At 40.6% G+C, this 16,807-nt stretch overlaps 1 protein-coding gene across 4 annotated transcripts in view; it reads left to right on the forward strand.

Moving 5' to 3' along the window:
- Positions 1 to 16,807, forward strand: part of NAXD (NAD(P)HX dehydratase) — a 56,463-nt gene that overhangs the window by 36,322 nt on the left and 3,334 nt on the right. For all 4 annotated transcript variants that reach the window (XM_009571269.2, XM_054061056.1, XM_054061072.1 and 1 more), the window contains 4 exons: positions 4,894 to 4,944; positions 5,025 to 5,129; positions 5,496 to 5,616; positions 14,380 to 14,500. In XM_009571269.2, coding sequence (XP_009569564.2) covers positions 4,894 to 4,944; positions 5,025 to 5,129; positions 5,496 to 5,616; positions 14,380 to 14,500 — 398 coding nt within the window. The remainder of the gene's footprint in view (positions 1 to 4,893; positions 4,945 to 5,024; positions 5,130 to 5,495; positions 5,617 to 14,379; positions 14,501 to 16,807) is intronic.

Consider the following 16,807-nt stretch of genomic DNA (forward strand, 5'->3'; position numbering starts at 1 on the left):
TGTAAATTTTCCTCGTTACAGTAAAGGGTTAACTTTTACCCAGATACAGCATTGGTTCCTGCTGTGACACAACTTCTTTTTCAGTTCTTATTGAGTAGGTTGCTTGATCCATACAAATCCTGGATACCCAGTCAGAGAAAGATTTTTCAGGAGATTGTGTATTTCAAGAGTGGAATGGGAGTAGACTCGGGTTAATTTTACCCCCACTGGCTCTCCTCCCCTCAGCCACCTCCACCAAAAATTGCAATCACTGAAATATTATTTGGGACATTCCTAAATGTTGAGTGTTTGGTGCCACTAACAAATGATAACTCAGTGGGAAGTTGTCCCATATAGCACCTTCGTGGGATGTGTGAATTCCAGGTAATTTCCTCTTTGGCTTAGTTAGGGTAAAAAACTTTGGTCTTCAACTATTCAGAGAGGAAGCTTTTTACAGATTTGTTCTAGCATGAGTCCTGCAGTCTTGTAGTACATTTCATTATTGCTGATTTTAATCTCTGCAGACTGGAACCTGTTTCCCTTTTCTCATTCAAATGTTGTGGGCTGTGGAATCTCTGTTTCCAAGAGTCACCAAGTGTTTAGCCTAACTTACACAAAGCAGTGTGTCTTCTCTAGGAAGAGACTGCCCAGACCCCTGTTATTAGGAGTCTCTGTGTGAAAGATAAGAAGACTGAAATTTGCGCCTGGCTGTGGATATTGCGGAGGAAGGATCCAAATTTTGGTCTTTGATATGTTAGCTAACCAGTGTGGCTGTAGGTTCTGAGGTTGAGTGACAGCAGTGTGTCAGTCTCTCCTCCTCCTTGCTGTCCTCTGTCTCATGACTAGTGCCAAGGCTGCCCAGTCATTCACTTCTGGATGTCCGTGACTGCTTAGGAATTGAGTGAACTAGTCCTCCTGCCTTGGTGTGCACTGAGCTGAACCACTGGTGTCGTAGCATAGTATATTCTGTGCACACAAAGGTAGTCCACTGGGATATCTTGGAGCTAGAATCTCCAAAAGCTTAATATTCAAAATGCACTTCGAAGGGAACAGATGATCTCTTGGGTTTATCGTAGATATCTGTGTGTGTTACTGTTCACTTCTGTGATTGGTGTTTAGATTTCAGGTGTTCTCTTAGTAACATTTCATAGTATTTTTAATTGGCAATGTTCAAATAAATCCTTTCACGTAGAAATAGTTGTTACATGGGATAAAAGTGAACTGATAATACCTGTTTATACAGAGGGTCGTATCACAAACAGTTAATTAGGTTTTGGTGTGAAAGTAGAGTTAATTTGAGTTGTATTAATTTTGCAATTAACAGTGAAAGATCTTATGTCTGCCGCAAGTATTAAACCAGATAAGTCCATGACAGATATGGAGATACAGATTCTGCTAAAAATTCATTTTTTCTTCCAGGAACAAAATGCTCTGTACAGAGGATGCTTACGTTATTGCTGTAAACATTCTCATGCAGGGCTTGCTTTTTTAATACAGTATCTACAGTAATAGAGTGTTTAAAAGTGGGCTTCATCTCACCTAACTTTTGGTGTCTAAAAATAAAGCAGTAAGGTATCTCTGCTCCCTCTGTGACAGCTGAGGAGAGACAGGTATATCTGTTGGTGATTCATTCCACTCTAAATGCAGTGTCTAAGCCAAACAGGATGACTTGCTCTCCAGTAATGAGCCATTTGGCCTTTAAATGGCAGCAGGTAAGATGGGTCCTGCCCACAATCAGTAGGAAAAAGAGGTTCTCCAATGAATGTTGTCCTTCATACAGGTGGTTGTCTTATGGGGGTTCTCTTATCTCTGTTACTACTTTGTTATGGTTGCCAGATGACCCCTTCCCTCCCCAGAATTTCCTCTCTACCGTTCCTTGTCCCTCTCCAAGAAGTTTCTGTCTGAGTTTAAGGAAGGAAGTGGAAAGGAAAATAATTCGGGTAGGTTTTGTCTGTTTGTTTTAAATAAAAGAGCTTTCTAAAGAAGACAAAGGACTTTATATCCCCCACATATTGGTTTTATAAGGAGAGAAAGAAGAAGTAAAGACCACTCAGTATGTTAGAACAGAAACTGATACCCCAGAGACTCAGTACAACATAAAAGTTACTTAGCAAGATGAAATTTCTCTTCAAAGGTTGGCTGTCTCAGGATTGTGGAGTATATGCTGGAGAGATAAGAACTCAAAATGTTACTAAGAAGAAATGTCTTATTTCTCTGGAATGTACCAGTGACCCAGCCTTCCAGGGGCCATTTACCTGTATGTGTGCTTTTGTGCTTTGTAACTTCCACTTTTTTTTTTTTCCCCTTACACTTACGTGTTTTTGGTGCACAATGGATCTTCAGGATTATTGATTTAATGTGTTACTAAGTATTGACAAAAGTAGAAACTCTAACCAGTAGCCAAGATGACAGTTGTGAGGAAACGTGAAAAGAGGCCAAACAATAAAATCAGCAGCCAAACCTCATCTGTTTTGGGAACAGAACTTCGTCAAAATTAGTTCTGTGGGTTTATCATAATGAATAGTTTGGAAGGATAAGGACTTCTGAGATCTGGTGTCTTCCTTCAGACTTTCTGATGGAATCTGTTGGGGAAATCTTTTTTTTGGTTTTAAAAAGTGAAGTGTCTTGAAAGACTGGCTTATTAAAGTTGATGTACTAGAATAAACTGTTGATTCATATTAGTGGGAAGTGGAGCAGTAATTATTTTAAGTGTACTGAGGAGTTTGGTGAAGCTGCCAATGTACAAAAATATTCTAATTAAAACCAGTCAGAAAACAAGGTTGCAGTAAATGGTATTTGTATCTCCAAAAACTGGGGGAGGATGATCTGAATGCTTTCTTGCATTATATCTTGCTAACCTCTGGGGCTCAGTGCTGTACGATATCTAATCAGAAGGGCATAGTATGGTTCAAAAATTATTGGACTGTTGGATGTACAAAATTCCTTTACAAAGGAAAAAAAACAAACCATAAACTTGGTTGCTAGATCCACAGTCTTATTTTATTATAACCAAGTGGGCCAAATTAACCATAGTTGTTAATGAACTTAACACAGCAGGAGCAAAGCAATACAGCTTCTGTGAAGGGAAACTAAGCTGCGTGCATCTGTGTGGTTTAACATTAAATGAGTAAAGAAATTACTCAGTCTCATAAATTTCTTAAAAGCATTGAAAGTAAAGCTCTCTGGTTTTCAGTGTGCCGCAGCCAATTCTAGGTATGTTTTAAGATGCCATCCTTGCACAGCTCTTAAATATACTTGTTCATAAATTTGAATAATTTAGTAGTGACTGAATCATAGAATCATAGAATAGTTTGGGTTGGAAGGGACCCTAAAGATAACCCAGGTCCAAGCCCTCTGCCATGGGAAGGGACATCCCACTAAATCAGGCTGCCCAAAGTCCCATCCAACCTGGCCTTGAACACCTCCAGAGATGGGGCATCCACAGCTTCCCTGGGCAACCTGTGTCAGTTTCTCACCACTCTCATAGTGAAGAAATTCCTCCATATGGATGGTATGGGTTGTGTGGAACTTGCAATTGGTTGAGAATTATTTAAGTAGCTGAATATAAGAGAAAACTCGCGGTGTTCCTGTGTGATGCCAGCACAGGGGGGCACCTGGCAGTCTGTGACACATGGCCCAAGCTAAAAACTGTACAAGCATATGTATGTCATGGAAAGGTTTTTATTCTGTAGTGGCTTCTAATGTAGCTGTAGCTGCGTGTTGGAAGAAGTTTTCAGGCTTGGAGCAGTTGGTAGTGTTTCAGTCACATGCTTACAACATGCAAACAGTGCCCAGACAAACAAAAGTAGTGCTGGATAAAAGCATGCTACTAAATTCTGGTCCTCCCATTTCAAAAAGAAGGGAAAGATTTCTGCTGCTATTGGAAAAATCAGAATTGGCTAGGTGTGAGTTAATGAGGATATGTATATGCCATAACTAATAATTCACAGAAGCAAGGTGGGTGTGTTTATTTTGAATGCAATACAAAAACAGAGTTATGTTTAATACCTTGAACATTAATTAAAAACTTCTTCCTTATCCCCATCACATCTTGCTGACCTGTAGAGCTCAGTGCTGTAGGATGGCTGATCTGAAGAGTTTAATAACATTCAAAAATAATGAGACTTCTGGATGGCTACCATCCTGTTATCTTACACTGGAGGAAGATAAACTCTCCAGCTTCAAAGACAAGTTGGTAATGACTAACATCCAACAAACTTGACTGTCAGCCATTGCTCGTTAAAAAAGTTTGAGTATCAGTCACTGCCACTGCTCAGTGAGGAGAGAGAACAAGGGCAGATGATCTGTTAGTAGATAGCCCTTGCTGAAGAACACTTTTGCAACCAGTCTGTTGTCTAGGCCTCCTTGGTTTTGCTTTGAAAGTATAAAACCTCCAGGACCATGAATGAAATTACCTGCTCTACGTACTGCTTGTGTGGGGATGTTTGTGCATCAATTCAAATATCGTAGTGGGGCTTTCATTAGGAAAGCAACTGATATTAATGTTATAGTTACTGGTAGATGTCTGCCGTGGCAATACTCACTTGGAATTATTTCTTTTTTTTTAATTTGAGATGTATTTTTACTCTGTGCAACTTCTTTTGGCTTTGCACACCTCTTACAGCTGGGAGAGTGAGTGAGGTCGCTTGCTTGTTTGAATATCAAAACCAAGGCATCAGTTGTAGAAACGCTGTTGACACTACTTATGCCTGAACCAGGGAGAGGGCAGTGGAACTGTAAAATTACTAATTGATAGGAAAATGTCTTATATTAGTTCACAGAAAACAACGGGGAGGGAGGTGTCTATCTTACTTTGATCACGTAAGTTGTTTTTACAGACTTATTGTATGAATGTTTTGGATTTTATGAGACTTAAATTGGCAAGCATCTTAAACTTACCTGTGTTTTTTGCAGGGCATTATAGAAAAATCAAAAGTGAAAGGAATTCCTATCATTATCGATGCTGTAAGTATTTTCTTGATTCAGTCAATGGTTTGACATTTAAGAATCTGTTCAGTAAATGTTCCTTTTACTGTTTTTTGCAGGATGGACTTTGGCTCATTTCCCAGCAGCCATCTCTTATTCAGGGCTACCAGAGAGCTATTCTTACTCCAAACTATATGGAGTTTAGTAGACTGTATGAAGCCATGGTGAGCTGTTTTCTTTTTTGATATTTAAGTATGCAAATTTAGACTTCTAGTGTTTAAAAATAAAAAACTTATTATTTGGTTAAAAGTTATGTGCTGTTTCTTAGATGCAAGACAAGCTTTCTATGGGTTTTTATTCCGTGGGATAATTGCCACCACAGTGCATACTCTTAAACAGGGATCTCTTTTAATAGAAGACCCTTTCTTGTGCATTTTTTGGCACTGCAGTGGGTATAGAAAGAAATACCTGGAAAGACTGATGGTGGTGTTTTCCCCCCCCATATACATATGCTGAAGTAAGCAGCATGTGTTAGGGTGTGTTGTTCTAGTAGTAAAATATGTACTGTGTATGGAATTCTTGTGTTGTAGCTTAGAGACCCTGTAGACAGTAGTGATCATCATGGATGTGTATTAAGACTCAGCCAAGCCATGGGGAATTTGACAATTGTTCAAAAGGGAGAAAGAGATCTTATTTCAGATGGAGAGAAAGGTAAGTGAAGCCTTTTGCTTTTAGCAATGTGATTTTGTTTGCTTGTTTCTTTGTCTGTTTTCAGTGGTAGCCCAGTGGTTGGACTATAGTAGTTGACTGACTGTATTCCCCTGAAGGTTGAAGAGGAGGGATGACTGTCTTTGCAGATCACCTTTAGATGAGTTGTATAAATTCATATTTTTAAGAGTGCAACTTAATTTACTCTCTGAAAAAAATTGCCATTTTTTTTCTCATTTAAAATGCTATAACGTTTTACATTACACAGGTATTGAGAAATTAATTCTTTAATCTTTGTGAACTGTTTTAAAATCCTTAGCTGAGATGGTCTATAGAAGTGCAGGTCTCATTGCTAAACTAATGCAGAATAATGTTATTTCACCATACATTTGTGTGTCTGAAAAATGAAGACGTCTTGAGGTTCGTGAGTTACTCAGTTCCTTGATGCTGTCCACCATGTGGCTATAGATTAGCGTTCAGTATGACTTGCACGTTAGCCTTGATGGTTAGAGGAAGAAAACCAAATCCAAAACCAATTAACTCTAGATTGTCATTATAACTTTTTAATAGAAACAGTCGCTTACTAATATGGCTAAAGTATATTTAATAAAATTAGCTGCCTGTCTGACACTGCTTATACTGATCATTTACTGTGATGAGTATAAAATTAATTTGTGAGTGCCTTCATAACAGTTTGACTATGTGGTCTTATTTCACATACACAACGAGCAGCAGCTCTGCCTCTAATTACTTGAAATGCTAATCTCTGATAAATGCTGCTTCAGAACAGTTTGTATATACGGTTAATTTTTCATTATTGGGAGCCATGGGAGTCTTTTAGAACAGAAAAACAGATGTAATATGACAACTGGTTCGTGCAGAGCCACCTTTCACCTACCCCCGTTAGTACAGATGCTGTAGCAGACTGTGAAGCAAGCTGGGATCTGGAAGCAATATAGTTATGCCAATGTGAAGGAGTTTGGTCGGTCATATAGTACCCAAGTTGTCCTGCATGAAGTCTGCTGTCATATTTGCACCCATAGCAGACTTGATTTGTAACCTTAGACAGTCAGGCCACACTTAAGGGACAATGAACTCTGACAGAGGATAAAATATCCCAGCTCCAGTTTATGCCAACTAGAGAGCTTTAGAGCACTGTAGTGTAATTTCTTTCTCTGCTTTTTTAAGTCAACCATGTTCTTTTTATGCACGATTGTTGCTTTTCTAATGGAATTCAGGAAAAACTCACTGAGCGCTTTAGATTGAGCACATTCTCTACTGTATCTCTGTTCTCCTTTTGAGCTGTTACCGTTGAGGTAAGTGTCCCTGCAGCATTGCTGCAGAGAGGGGACACTCAGTTTCCATTGTCTCCTGTGGTACAAGACTCAGAAAACCAGGAAACAACTGAAACTCTTTCCACTTCCAATTTTGAATGTTTAGGTGTGGCACAAGTTTGAATGCATGGTGGGCTTTTGGGGCTTTTCATTGTTTTTGTACTTTTTTTCACCACCATGTTCTTTATCTCTTTTGTGGTTTGATGTTTTTATCACTTAAAGTAGCTTTTTGGTACAAAATAAACAGTTCTGTGCCTTAATAGCAGTTGTTTGATGTCCAGCTATGGGCTGCTTTCTTACTCTTGCCTTGGTTCTATCACTGATGCTCTCTTTCTCCTAGATTACAGGCATTGCAGGCAGCATTGCTGAGCCATCAGAAAGCAGTTGTCAGGTTTAATAGAGGTTATAATGTCTGTTATAAACACTGGTTTTAGGGTTTGTGTTGCTGAGAAGGTTCCTGAGAATTTTGCAGAAACAATAGACTTCAGCTTCCTTTTATCAAGAGTGTTCTTTGGGTCTGAGAGTTGCTGTCGGTCAATTTTTTTAAAAGCGTCTCAAATGCAAAATTACACTGAGAAAGGAGATTTTACTGTCTGCACTGTGCTGTGACGCGGAACATGTTGTTATGTCACTGACCTTGAATTCTTTCCCAGATTTTTACTCTTAACTTCTGCTTTTTTTCTCTATCCTTTTGATCTGATGTCACTTTTTTTTCAGTTGAAACAACATGATGATCGCAGGGTGAGGGCAGTCCAAATCCCTGATTCAGGCCAACGTCCTCTGAGCACAGTCGAATATTGTGAAAAACCTGTGTACTCCTCTTGCCTTTTATTTTTTATGTCATCATCTGTTTTAAGCCGTACCTATTTTCAGGCATTTCCTGCTTGAGTTCGTGTTCTTAGCACCCTGATACTGTAGTATCCATATGTCACTTTTAAATTTCTCCTTTGGGAAGATACTGCATGCATGCTTGCTGGAAAAGAAAAAAAATAAGTCTCGATGTTCTCCAGGAAAACCAGAAATTGCAAACTTAATGTAGCTTTAACCTTTTGTGCTTGGCTGTTGTGGAAGGAAGGCTTTTCTGAGGATGCAGAGTTTTGCAACAGGGAAGACTGGCTTGGTGAATACTTTATAGCTTAGAGGGATCATGGTGGTTATTTTCACAATACTTTTATTCATGAGTTTGGAAATTCGGCACCCAATTTACTTCTGTTAATTGAAGACAAAAAAGATTATCAGGTGACTGGATAGTGTGCTGGAAGTACGGGTGTTGGTGAAGGATTACTGTCAGCAGATAGCTCTGTAATCTAAGCAGATAGACACAATAAATTCTGACTGGAAGCTGAAGCTTAATAAATTCAGAATAAAAGTACAGCAGATTTTATTAGCAGACAAATAAATTAGCTGTGGCAGTAACATACCTTGAACTTTGGTGGATTCCCAGATTGTGAAATATCTGGATACTTTTGCTCTTTGTGTTTTACAGACCAGATTAGATGATGCAGGTGTTTTTTAATGGCCTTAGAACCAGTACCGAATCATGTATAGGGCTGCTTTGAAATCAGTAGCAGCCCTGTGCGTTAAAGGAGGTTTTTCTAAACTGTGTCTCCATTTCAGTTGCGAGCTGCCAACTGCCCTGTAAACATAATCACCGAGATTTTAAATTAAGTTTTATACTCTTTTTCTCTTTCCTTTTGCAATTTCACATTATAGCTTGGTCTACAGTTGTTGATTCCCTGCTCTACAAAGATGAGCTTCACCATGCTCTTGGTAGGTGCTATCAGTGCCATCACTGACCAGGGTAGGAATGAGTACTCAGCCTGTGGGTAAAAGGTAAGTCAGCTTTTATTCACTATGGCACAGCTCTCTAAGGTTCTCCTTTTATTATTCTTTGGAGAACTGGTCAATAATAAAGTGTGGTTATACCAGTCTTAGTTCCTAACATGTTTAAAATTTGGTTAGGTCCTTGAAGTAGAGGATTAAGATATTTGTTTTTAAATGCTATGAGGAATTTTTCTGTATTTTCCCCAGCTCCTGTGTTTATCTTCCCTTACAAAAGGCAGACTTTATGGGTACCAGCCCGCTGCTGCCTGCGACTTTTAGCTCGAGCCAGTGGCCAAACGTAGTTTCTCTTCAGTTGCCCAGCAGCAGCTATGGTCAAGAGAAGCAAAGCAGCACGCAAGAAGGATTGTTGAGTACTGAACATGGGGTAAAAAGCCAGCTCATGCCAGAAATCCCTAAGCAGTATTTCTGATTTCTGACGTTCATTCCCTGTACAGCTGAAAAGGAAGCAATTCAGTGCTTGTTAGTCCCTAGCTCACTTAGTTAAAAGCTCTTATGGTTTCCAGCTGCTCAGCAGATTTTGCCAGAATCTTGACTGAGGCACAGTACCTGTGTCTCCAGTCCTGCTTCTGCAGAGTGAGCAAAACAGGGAGGTCGTGGTCCCTGTCCACTCTGCCACTGTGCTCTCCTTTGCACACATAGCCCAGCTACTGTCTCCCTGGCACTGCTCATCTGTCATCACGTTGGTTCCCTGGCTCCTGCAGCCATCCAGGAAGAGCAATGTAAAATTTGGCTTATTTTCTTTTAAGTTAAATTGTCTGGTGTGTCATACTCAAGGACCTATCTAAGTTTTAAAAGTGTGACTAGGGAATAGGAAAGTATAAACACCCTTTATGTAAAAGCCAGCTTACGTTTTCCACATCAGTTGAGTGTTTTCTCCAGCCCAAGCCATTGATATTGGTTTCCCTGTCTGTGTGCACTCTGAGCCGCATTTCTGGGAGTCCACAGTCTCCAGCTATGTACTGTTGTGAAGTAACTTGCAAAAGGAAACAGATAAATTTCTTACTGGTACGAATATCTGCCAGGCCAGGGGTATATATTGGTAAAAGATTTTACTCACATCTGATAATGGTCTAAAGCTGAGTCTTGTATTTGATGAGCAAACTAGTCCTTGACAGCTATACTGCATAGAAAATGGAAATCTTAAACCTTTTAGTTAAATGAGGATATTTGTTGTTCTGTGGGGTAGCTGATGTTAGCTGATCTCATCCAGTTGTATCGTATCAGAAGTCAGACTAGTTGTGCTTTTTCTGCATGGATCCTTGAGCACATTAGGATAAGTGTAACGCTCCTGCTTTGTAAGAGGAAAACAAGCACAGAGAACATGTTCAGGACATCGGGGATTCAAGAATTAAGTTTTAATCTGGAGGCTGTCTTTTGGTCAGCAGCCTTAGTGAGTGGGATGTTTCCCATAGGCTCTTCAGCCTTTGTCATCATCAGCATTACCTCTTTAACCATCCTATATTTCACATTCTGTGTTCTAAACAAAAACATGAAATCTGTGTTTCAGGGTTTTTTCCTCACTACTCTGAATGTTATGAATGAAGAACAGACAAACATACATTTCTTTTTCTGCTACACGGGCCTTTGGTTTTCTGACTGTGATGTGGCTAGGAGCTCGTGCTGTGAGCAGGGCTGCCTGTGTGCAGCCATCTCAAAATTTGTGCTTCCCAGTTAACTTGTAGTGCGTGATGTTAGCAAAAATCATAAATTCTGATTTTTTTCCATCAAAAAGTGGGCAGCTATTTCCAGTTACGTAACAGGCTGGGTTTTTTTTAATTAAGTATACAGTACTTCTAAGTTCTGGGCTTTGATATGCCAGCACAGTTTGGGCTGGGAGTTCCTTCAACTTAAAACTTGCTGGCAATGCTAGAGTTAAGCACTGTGGTTTGAATGCTTCCCCAAATGCTTATGTTTATCTTATCTTCAAGGAGTGCTGAAAAGGGAGTGACGGTAACTTAATTTCTGGCCTGAAATATATTAAGCGTAGAGCCACAAAATGACTTGGCTGTAGTTACCCAGGAAGCCTGAATTGTGCGGAAGCTAAAGGTCTTGATTTTCTGCTTTCCAGTATTCTGTCAGTAGGACAGCCTTCTTTTTTTTATGTTTCTGTTGCACTCATATTTCAATACAATCTGTTTCAGTGAATGTAGGTAGGCAAGAAATGTAGGTGACTATCCGCAAGGGATGTGTTGTATTTGCTGTGTACTGCAAAATAAATACTGTGTATTTATGCACTGTTTAATCACTGAGATTATGTTGTAACTGTTGAATATGGCTGTGGTGGTTCTGACTGTAGCAGATCTCCTTGCCTTACTTCATCCAGTGCCTTCTTCAATGATAACATTTTTATTTCAATTAGCCTTATCTTATGATAACACGTATATACTCCATGAGTAAGTTTTACGGAGTAGGGGTTTTTCAGTTGTTTTCTTGTTTTGGTTTGGGTTTTGGTTTTTTTTTTTCAGAAAGCTGCTTGGTACAAAAACAGTTTTCATTAAAAGACCGTTAATTATACTGAGTTATTTCTTTGATTCATCACCCTGTGAAATAATGACATCAGATTTGGTAGCCCAGATCTATTAAAAACCAAAACAAGACACCTTGCCCTAGCAGCTAGTTTGACCTGCATTGACTGTGTGTTTCTATCTCTTAAGGCCTGTCAGTTGAACTATAGATGAACCTCTTCATTATTTTGATTGGGTTTGCTGTCAGACTAGTTGACCTTAAGTGGCCCTGGTTACTGCCTTTCAACATAGACACATTGTGGTGACTTCAGACTTTGCAGCTTGCCAGTTGTCCAGCATCCAGGTATCTTATTGTCCTTCAGCTGTTCCAAGAACCATGTTTTCTTGGCCTTCTGATATACACATTCATCCCTAGTTGAACATGATACAGCCTCACCAAGCAACGAACTGAAAAATACTTCATCCTCATGTTAATACTGTTCTGCATCTCCAGGGTATAGAACTGCCTTCTCAGCATCATTGCTGACTATTCAGTCATGTCCATCTAATCGAGGTCTTGTAATGTTGCCACTGATTGTCACTGCTCACTGCAGCATAGGAAGATGTCATCTCCCGTGGTCCTTAAAGAAATGCTTGAGTTAGTCAGTGGATCACAGATATTTAGCGGAGAATTGGGGGGGGGGATGTGGAAAGGCAGCAGTTTTATTTTTGTTGTTCGAGGAGGAGATGGGAAAAGCATCAGGAAGACTCTCCTGTGTGGATTTGGCAGTATGCCAGTTGGTCTTGGTGGTAGTGTGGGATTCCTTCTTTTATTTTAAAACCTCTTAACAGTGACTATACTTAAGAGAAGTTTTTCATTCCTTTTCCCATTGCCTCTTGTGACGTTCATCATCCTTTTATTTTGAGATGTTCTTTGAGGAACTGAGCCTCTGTGCAGGAATTGCCCGAGCATTATACCTTTCCCTCCTCATTCAAGTGAATTTCCTGTACTTCTGCTTCTTTGAAGCTATTGCGTGGATTTATTTTCCAGCATCTCTGTGCAGCGTACAGAGGTCTGCTTTTGTTGTTGCCTGCGAGGTAGTCTGCACGTTTTTGAGACCGACTTTTTAAAGAACGACAAACAAAAGACCACTTTTCTTTTTTTTTTTTTTTTTTTTTTTTTTTTTTCTCCCCAGCAAGGTATTATAATTGGCCTAGTTTGAGGAGATCTTGCTTTCCTGTAAGCTCAAAACTGACTGGAAGGTTGTGGGGCTACAGAATAGTGGCAGATGGTGACACACAGCTAATAAGCAGTGGCTTGTGCTCAGCTGTCAGTCAGAAGGCCCCAAAGCTTTTGAACAGAGGATTTCCATCCTGCCTCCTGCCAGGAGTTCAAGCCCTCAAAGTGAAAATCCTGTGAGATACCATCTTCAAAGTAGCAGAATTAGAGGTAATTTCTGCAAAGCACTGTATTTAAATCAAAAATAAGAATATACTGCCCCATGTAAAAGGGCATAGCTTTTTCAAATAGCTAACTCGGAAGAACATTGCACTTGTGAAATTTGACATTAACTACTGCTCATTGAGAAGCACATCCAGAATCTTAATTTGGGGTAAGGGGGGAGGGGAGAAGAGTGATTGGGAAAATTAACTGCTGGCAACGCTGCAACGGTGTCTGCTGTGTTCATGGTGACTAATGAATCTTTGCCCTCTCTATGGCAGCAGAAATGCACAACTGCCTGGCCTCACGAGCCCAGCAATTACTGCTGGAAGAATCAGTGGGAAATGGAAGTGAAGTACAATTCTTTGCTGCACTGAGTAACACAAAGCAGAAATCAACTATACTAATGAACTGGAAAGGGTTTGCTTGTGCTAAGTAGGGTTTTTTTTTACATCTTGCTCTTTAAGACGGTTTGCCTCCAAGTCCTTTGATTTTGCACAGGTTTTTCCCATTATTTTGTAAAGACAAAAATATGGGTGGCGTTTCCTCTAAAACACCTGGGCTGCTCTGTCCATGCACCTTGGAGAAACCCAGCCCAGGTGACTTGAGAAAATTGAGGTAAGAGCTGTTGTCCAAGTAACGTCCTGCTTTATACTTTGCTTGTGTACTTGTCATGCTCAAGAGAACAGGAATGGTTGTATGCATAGTCCTGAACCAGAGTAGCTCTGCAGTAGCTGATTGGAGACATGAAGGATCGCTACGTGACCACCAATGATTCTGCCAGCTCTTCTGTTCTCCTAGGAGAGGAAAATAAATTTCTCCTGGGTGTTTTTCAGAGCCAAGCAAGAAAGAAGGCTAAAGGTAGATAAATACCCTCAAGAGAGTTTAGAGAAGGGTAGCAGAATTGACGCTGTTTTCTTTCTGTGTGCCTTATGTATCCTTCAGGCATTGTTAAGAGTGGCAAACTTAAAGGAGTTAAATTGAGTGAAACTATTTGCATGTTCTTCATAGTTGAAGCTCCGCAGAGCTCTACAAAGAGATTAGTTTGACCAAAGTCCTTTGCATATTTAAAATAGAAATGTTTCATCTGATGGAGCCTATCCACAGTGGTACAGCCAACAAAAACCATACATGGATGCTGAGGACACTGTTGATTGACAGAAAAAGAGATCTCTCTTTGCACATGGTTTTTACAAAGCCTAAAGAAAAGGCTGTGTTCAGTAAAATACCTTCCTGATGGGCATAGCAGATGATTTGAGTTTTTGGTTTTATTTTGCATTTGCTCTTTGTGAAACACCATGGTTTGTATTTGAAAACTCTGAAGGTTAGAGACTGGAGAGCTGCGTTTGCGCAGAGGCTTTGTGGAGGGACCTGGTCCAGTTTGCCGTGATTGCTCATCATGGCAACATCAGTCCACGTGTATCACCGAGCTCATTAGTGACTGAATTATTCTGTTAAATGAAGTGGAGAAAGTATATACACTGTGAGATGTTACTTGTAGACAATTCAAAAGTATTAAATGTTAATTCAATAATTTCTTTTTTTAAGAGCAGTATATTTCAGCACATGCTGCTGCCTGTGATTAATCTCTCACTTGTTAATTGCTGTGTGCCACAGAGGTTAACCCTCACAGATACAACGATACCACTGTAAATAGAAGAAGAAATGCACATGACTTTGTTTTTGGTTTATCTGTTTGTAGTACTTGTGTGCAGTCACGAAGGAAGCAGCCGGAGATGTGGTGGACAGGGGGACCTCCTTTCTGGTTCTCTTGGAGTCTTAGCGCACTGGGCATTTCTTGCTGGAGCAGAAAAAACAAATGGGTATGGATATTAATTAATAACTTCTTAATTCTTGTGAGGGTGTGTTCTCCTGCGGCAACTGTTGCAGACCTGCTATAGAAATTTCCAAATAAAAACAGTCATTGAGACTAAGGTATCCATGTAATTTTAAAAACTGTGTTCTAGAGCAGTCTGTGTAATGGCTACAATTTTACTAAGACAAACTCTTCATTAATCCAACATATCCCAAGTTTGAGGCAGAAAAGGAGGGTGAACCTGGATCAGTTCTCAAGGACATATACATATGGGGTATGTGTTTTCAAAACAATTGAGTGTAGGCAGAAAGTATGAAGAATAAATAAATTGTAGTCACTGGCAGTAACATCTCTGTAAATCAAAAAACGTGTCATGTAGCTTTGTTTTTTTAATTTGGTGAATCATCTTTCATTATGCCGAGGTAATTCAGGGAGGGCAGGTAAGTTGAAACTTGCAAATAAAATACCATTTCAAAGAGGGTGACCATTTTAAGGCCTCGTGGCAATCCAGTTTGGTCAGTCCTAAAGCAGCCACGCAGCTGCAGCTGGCTGTGGGCTGTTCTGTTGAAGTGTGTCCATTCCTGTCCAACTAGTTGGTCCCTGTAGTCAGGCAGTCTTGCTGTGAAAGTAGCGGCTTTGAATAAAGTTGAAAGAAACCCCAGCACAAGCAGGTAGGGAATAGCAGTCCCACTTCCCAATAAGTAATGAGCTATTGAAGTTTGAGGAGTGGAGATCTTTTGTAGTCATTTGGGTGCTACATGGAAATGCAGACGGTTAGATGCCCATGGGAGTTAACTACTCTGTGCTTGCATTACTGTGAAAGCCCCGCACAAGGTCCCCCAGGAGGAGTGAAGGACCAGTTGAACAGACTTTAAAATGCTGAAATCTAACATAAGCAGAATGAAAATTGAAACCAAGATTGATGGTGTTTCTGACGTTGCAGCTGCCACTAGAAGAGGAATTTTCTTTTATTCCACTAGAAGAGTGACTTAATTTTTGCATGGTTTACAGCTGATCGGTATTAAATTGTTGGAGAGATTAGAAAATGCAACACGTGTTCTTCAGGGTCTCCTGACTCGGGCTCCTGTGGCTTTTCAAACAGCTTGCTCAGAAACTCCTTTATTTCATAGATGAAGGAAACATTGGAAAGTATAATTGGCATCAGCAATACACTGTTTCTCCTGCCGTGCTGTTAAGGTGACCCTTCTCTAACACCTGCTGTACCCGTCCTGTTTATCTTGTGTGTTTCAGAAAAGGAGCTTTTTGGGTTCAGTGAGTCAGAGTATGAGCTTGCAGACTGCACTGGAGGCAGTCCAGCCAGTCCTTCCACGCTTGTGTCTGGCTCTGTTGTTTCAGAACAGGTCTGTGCAGAGAAGGATTTTCATAGAATAGTAGAATGGTATGGGTTGGAAGAGACCCTAAAGACCATCCAGTTCCAACCCCCCAACATTGGTGGGTTTTGAAACATTAAGACTGCAATGGCTTTCAGGGATGCTCATGCTATAGCAGGTGGGATCCTCCTGTTAAGTAGACATGGTAAGACATGTTAAGTAGGTTTTGGTGATGTCTTTGGAGTATGGTGTGTATCTAACCGGTTACACGGTTACCTTAGAAATAGGTGTTTTAGCTATCTTCAGCCCAGAAGCTCGTGCAGTTACTGCTTCAGAGCAGTATTTGGGCATCCAGGACTTGACTCTCAAGATAGCTTTAATACTCACTCCTGAACCCTGTTGAGTGCCTGAAGTTGCTCTTTTCAAGGAAGAGATATTCAAAGCTGCCCTGGTAACACCTCATTGTAAATTCACATCTGCTTTGCCTGCGTTTTACATCACAATCCCTCACAAAACTCTTACTTGGCACAGGAGTGAGTAGGTCCTTAGTGACTCACGGGCAGCTCTGTCACAGCCATGCCTGAGCTCTGTGAGGTTTTTACCCAGCTAGCACGTGGATCCCAGGTCTGGCTGCTGAATTATTCTGCAGTTATCTTCCTCTGCTTTGGTGCTGTAAGGGAGCAGGAACAGCCTCTGTGGCCCAACCTGTGGAAAGATGCTCTGGAGTTGGCAGGGCTGTGCTGCCTTCTCTGGGGGAGGTTCACTACTTGAGGGCTGGGCAGACTCTTAGGCAGTTTGTAAGCAGGTATGGGGCACTAAGGGAGTGTGCCTCAATTTCTGTTGTAGTCTGCAGCTGTCAATGTACCCCTTTTTAAGCTGATCTCATGAAGGCCCCGGAGCAGTGATCATGGCCCTGGGAAAAGTCCTGTCTTGTCCGCATCCCCACATCCTTCCGCCACCCCCTGCAATGCAAAACTAAACTC

This window comes from Cuculus canorus, chromosome 1, assembly GCF_017976375.1.
Source record: "Cuculus canorus isolate bCucCan1 chromosome 1, bCucCan1.pri, whole genome shotgun sequence".
NCBI lineage: Eukaryota > Metazoa > Chordata > Aves > Cuculiformes > Cuculidae > Cuculus > Cuculus canorus.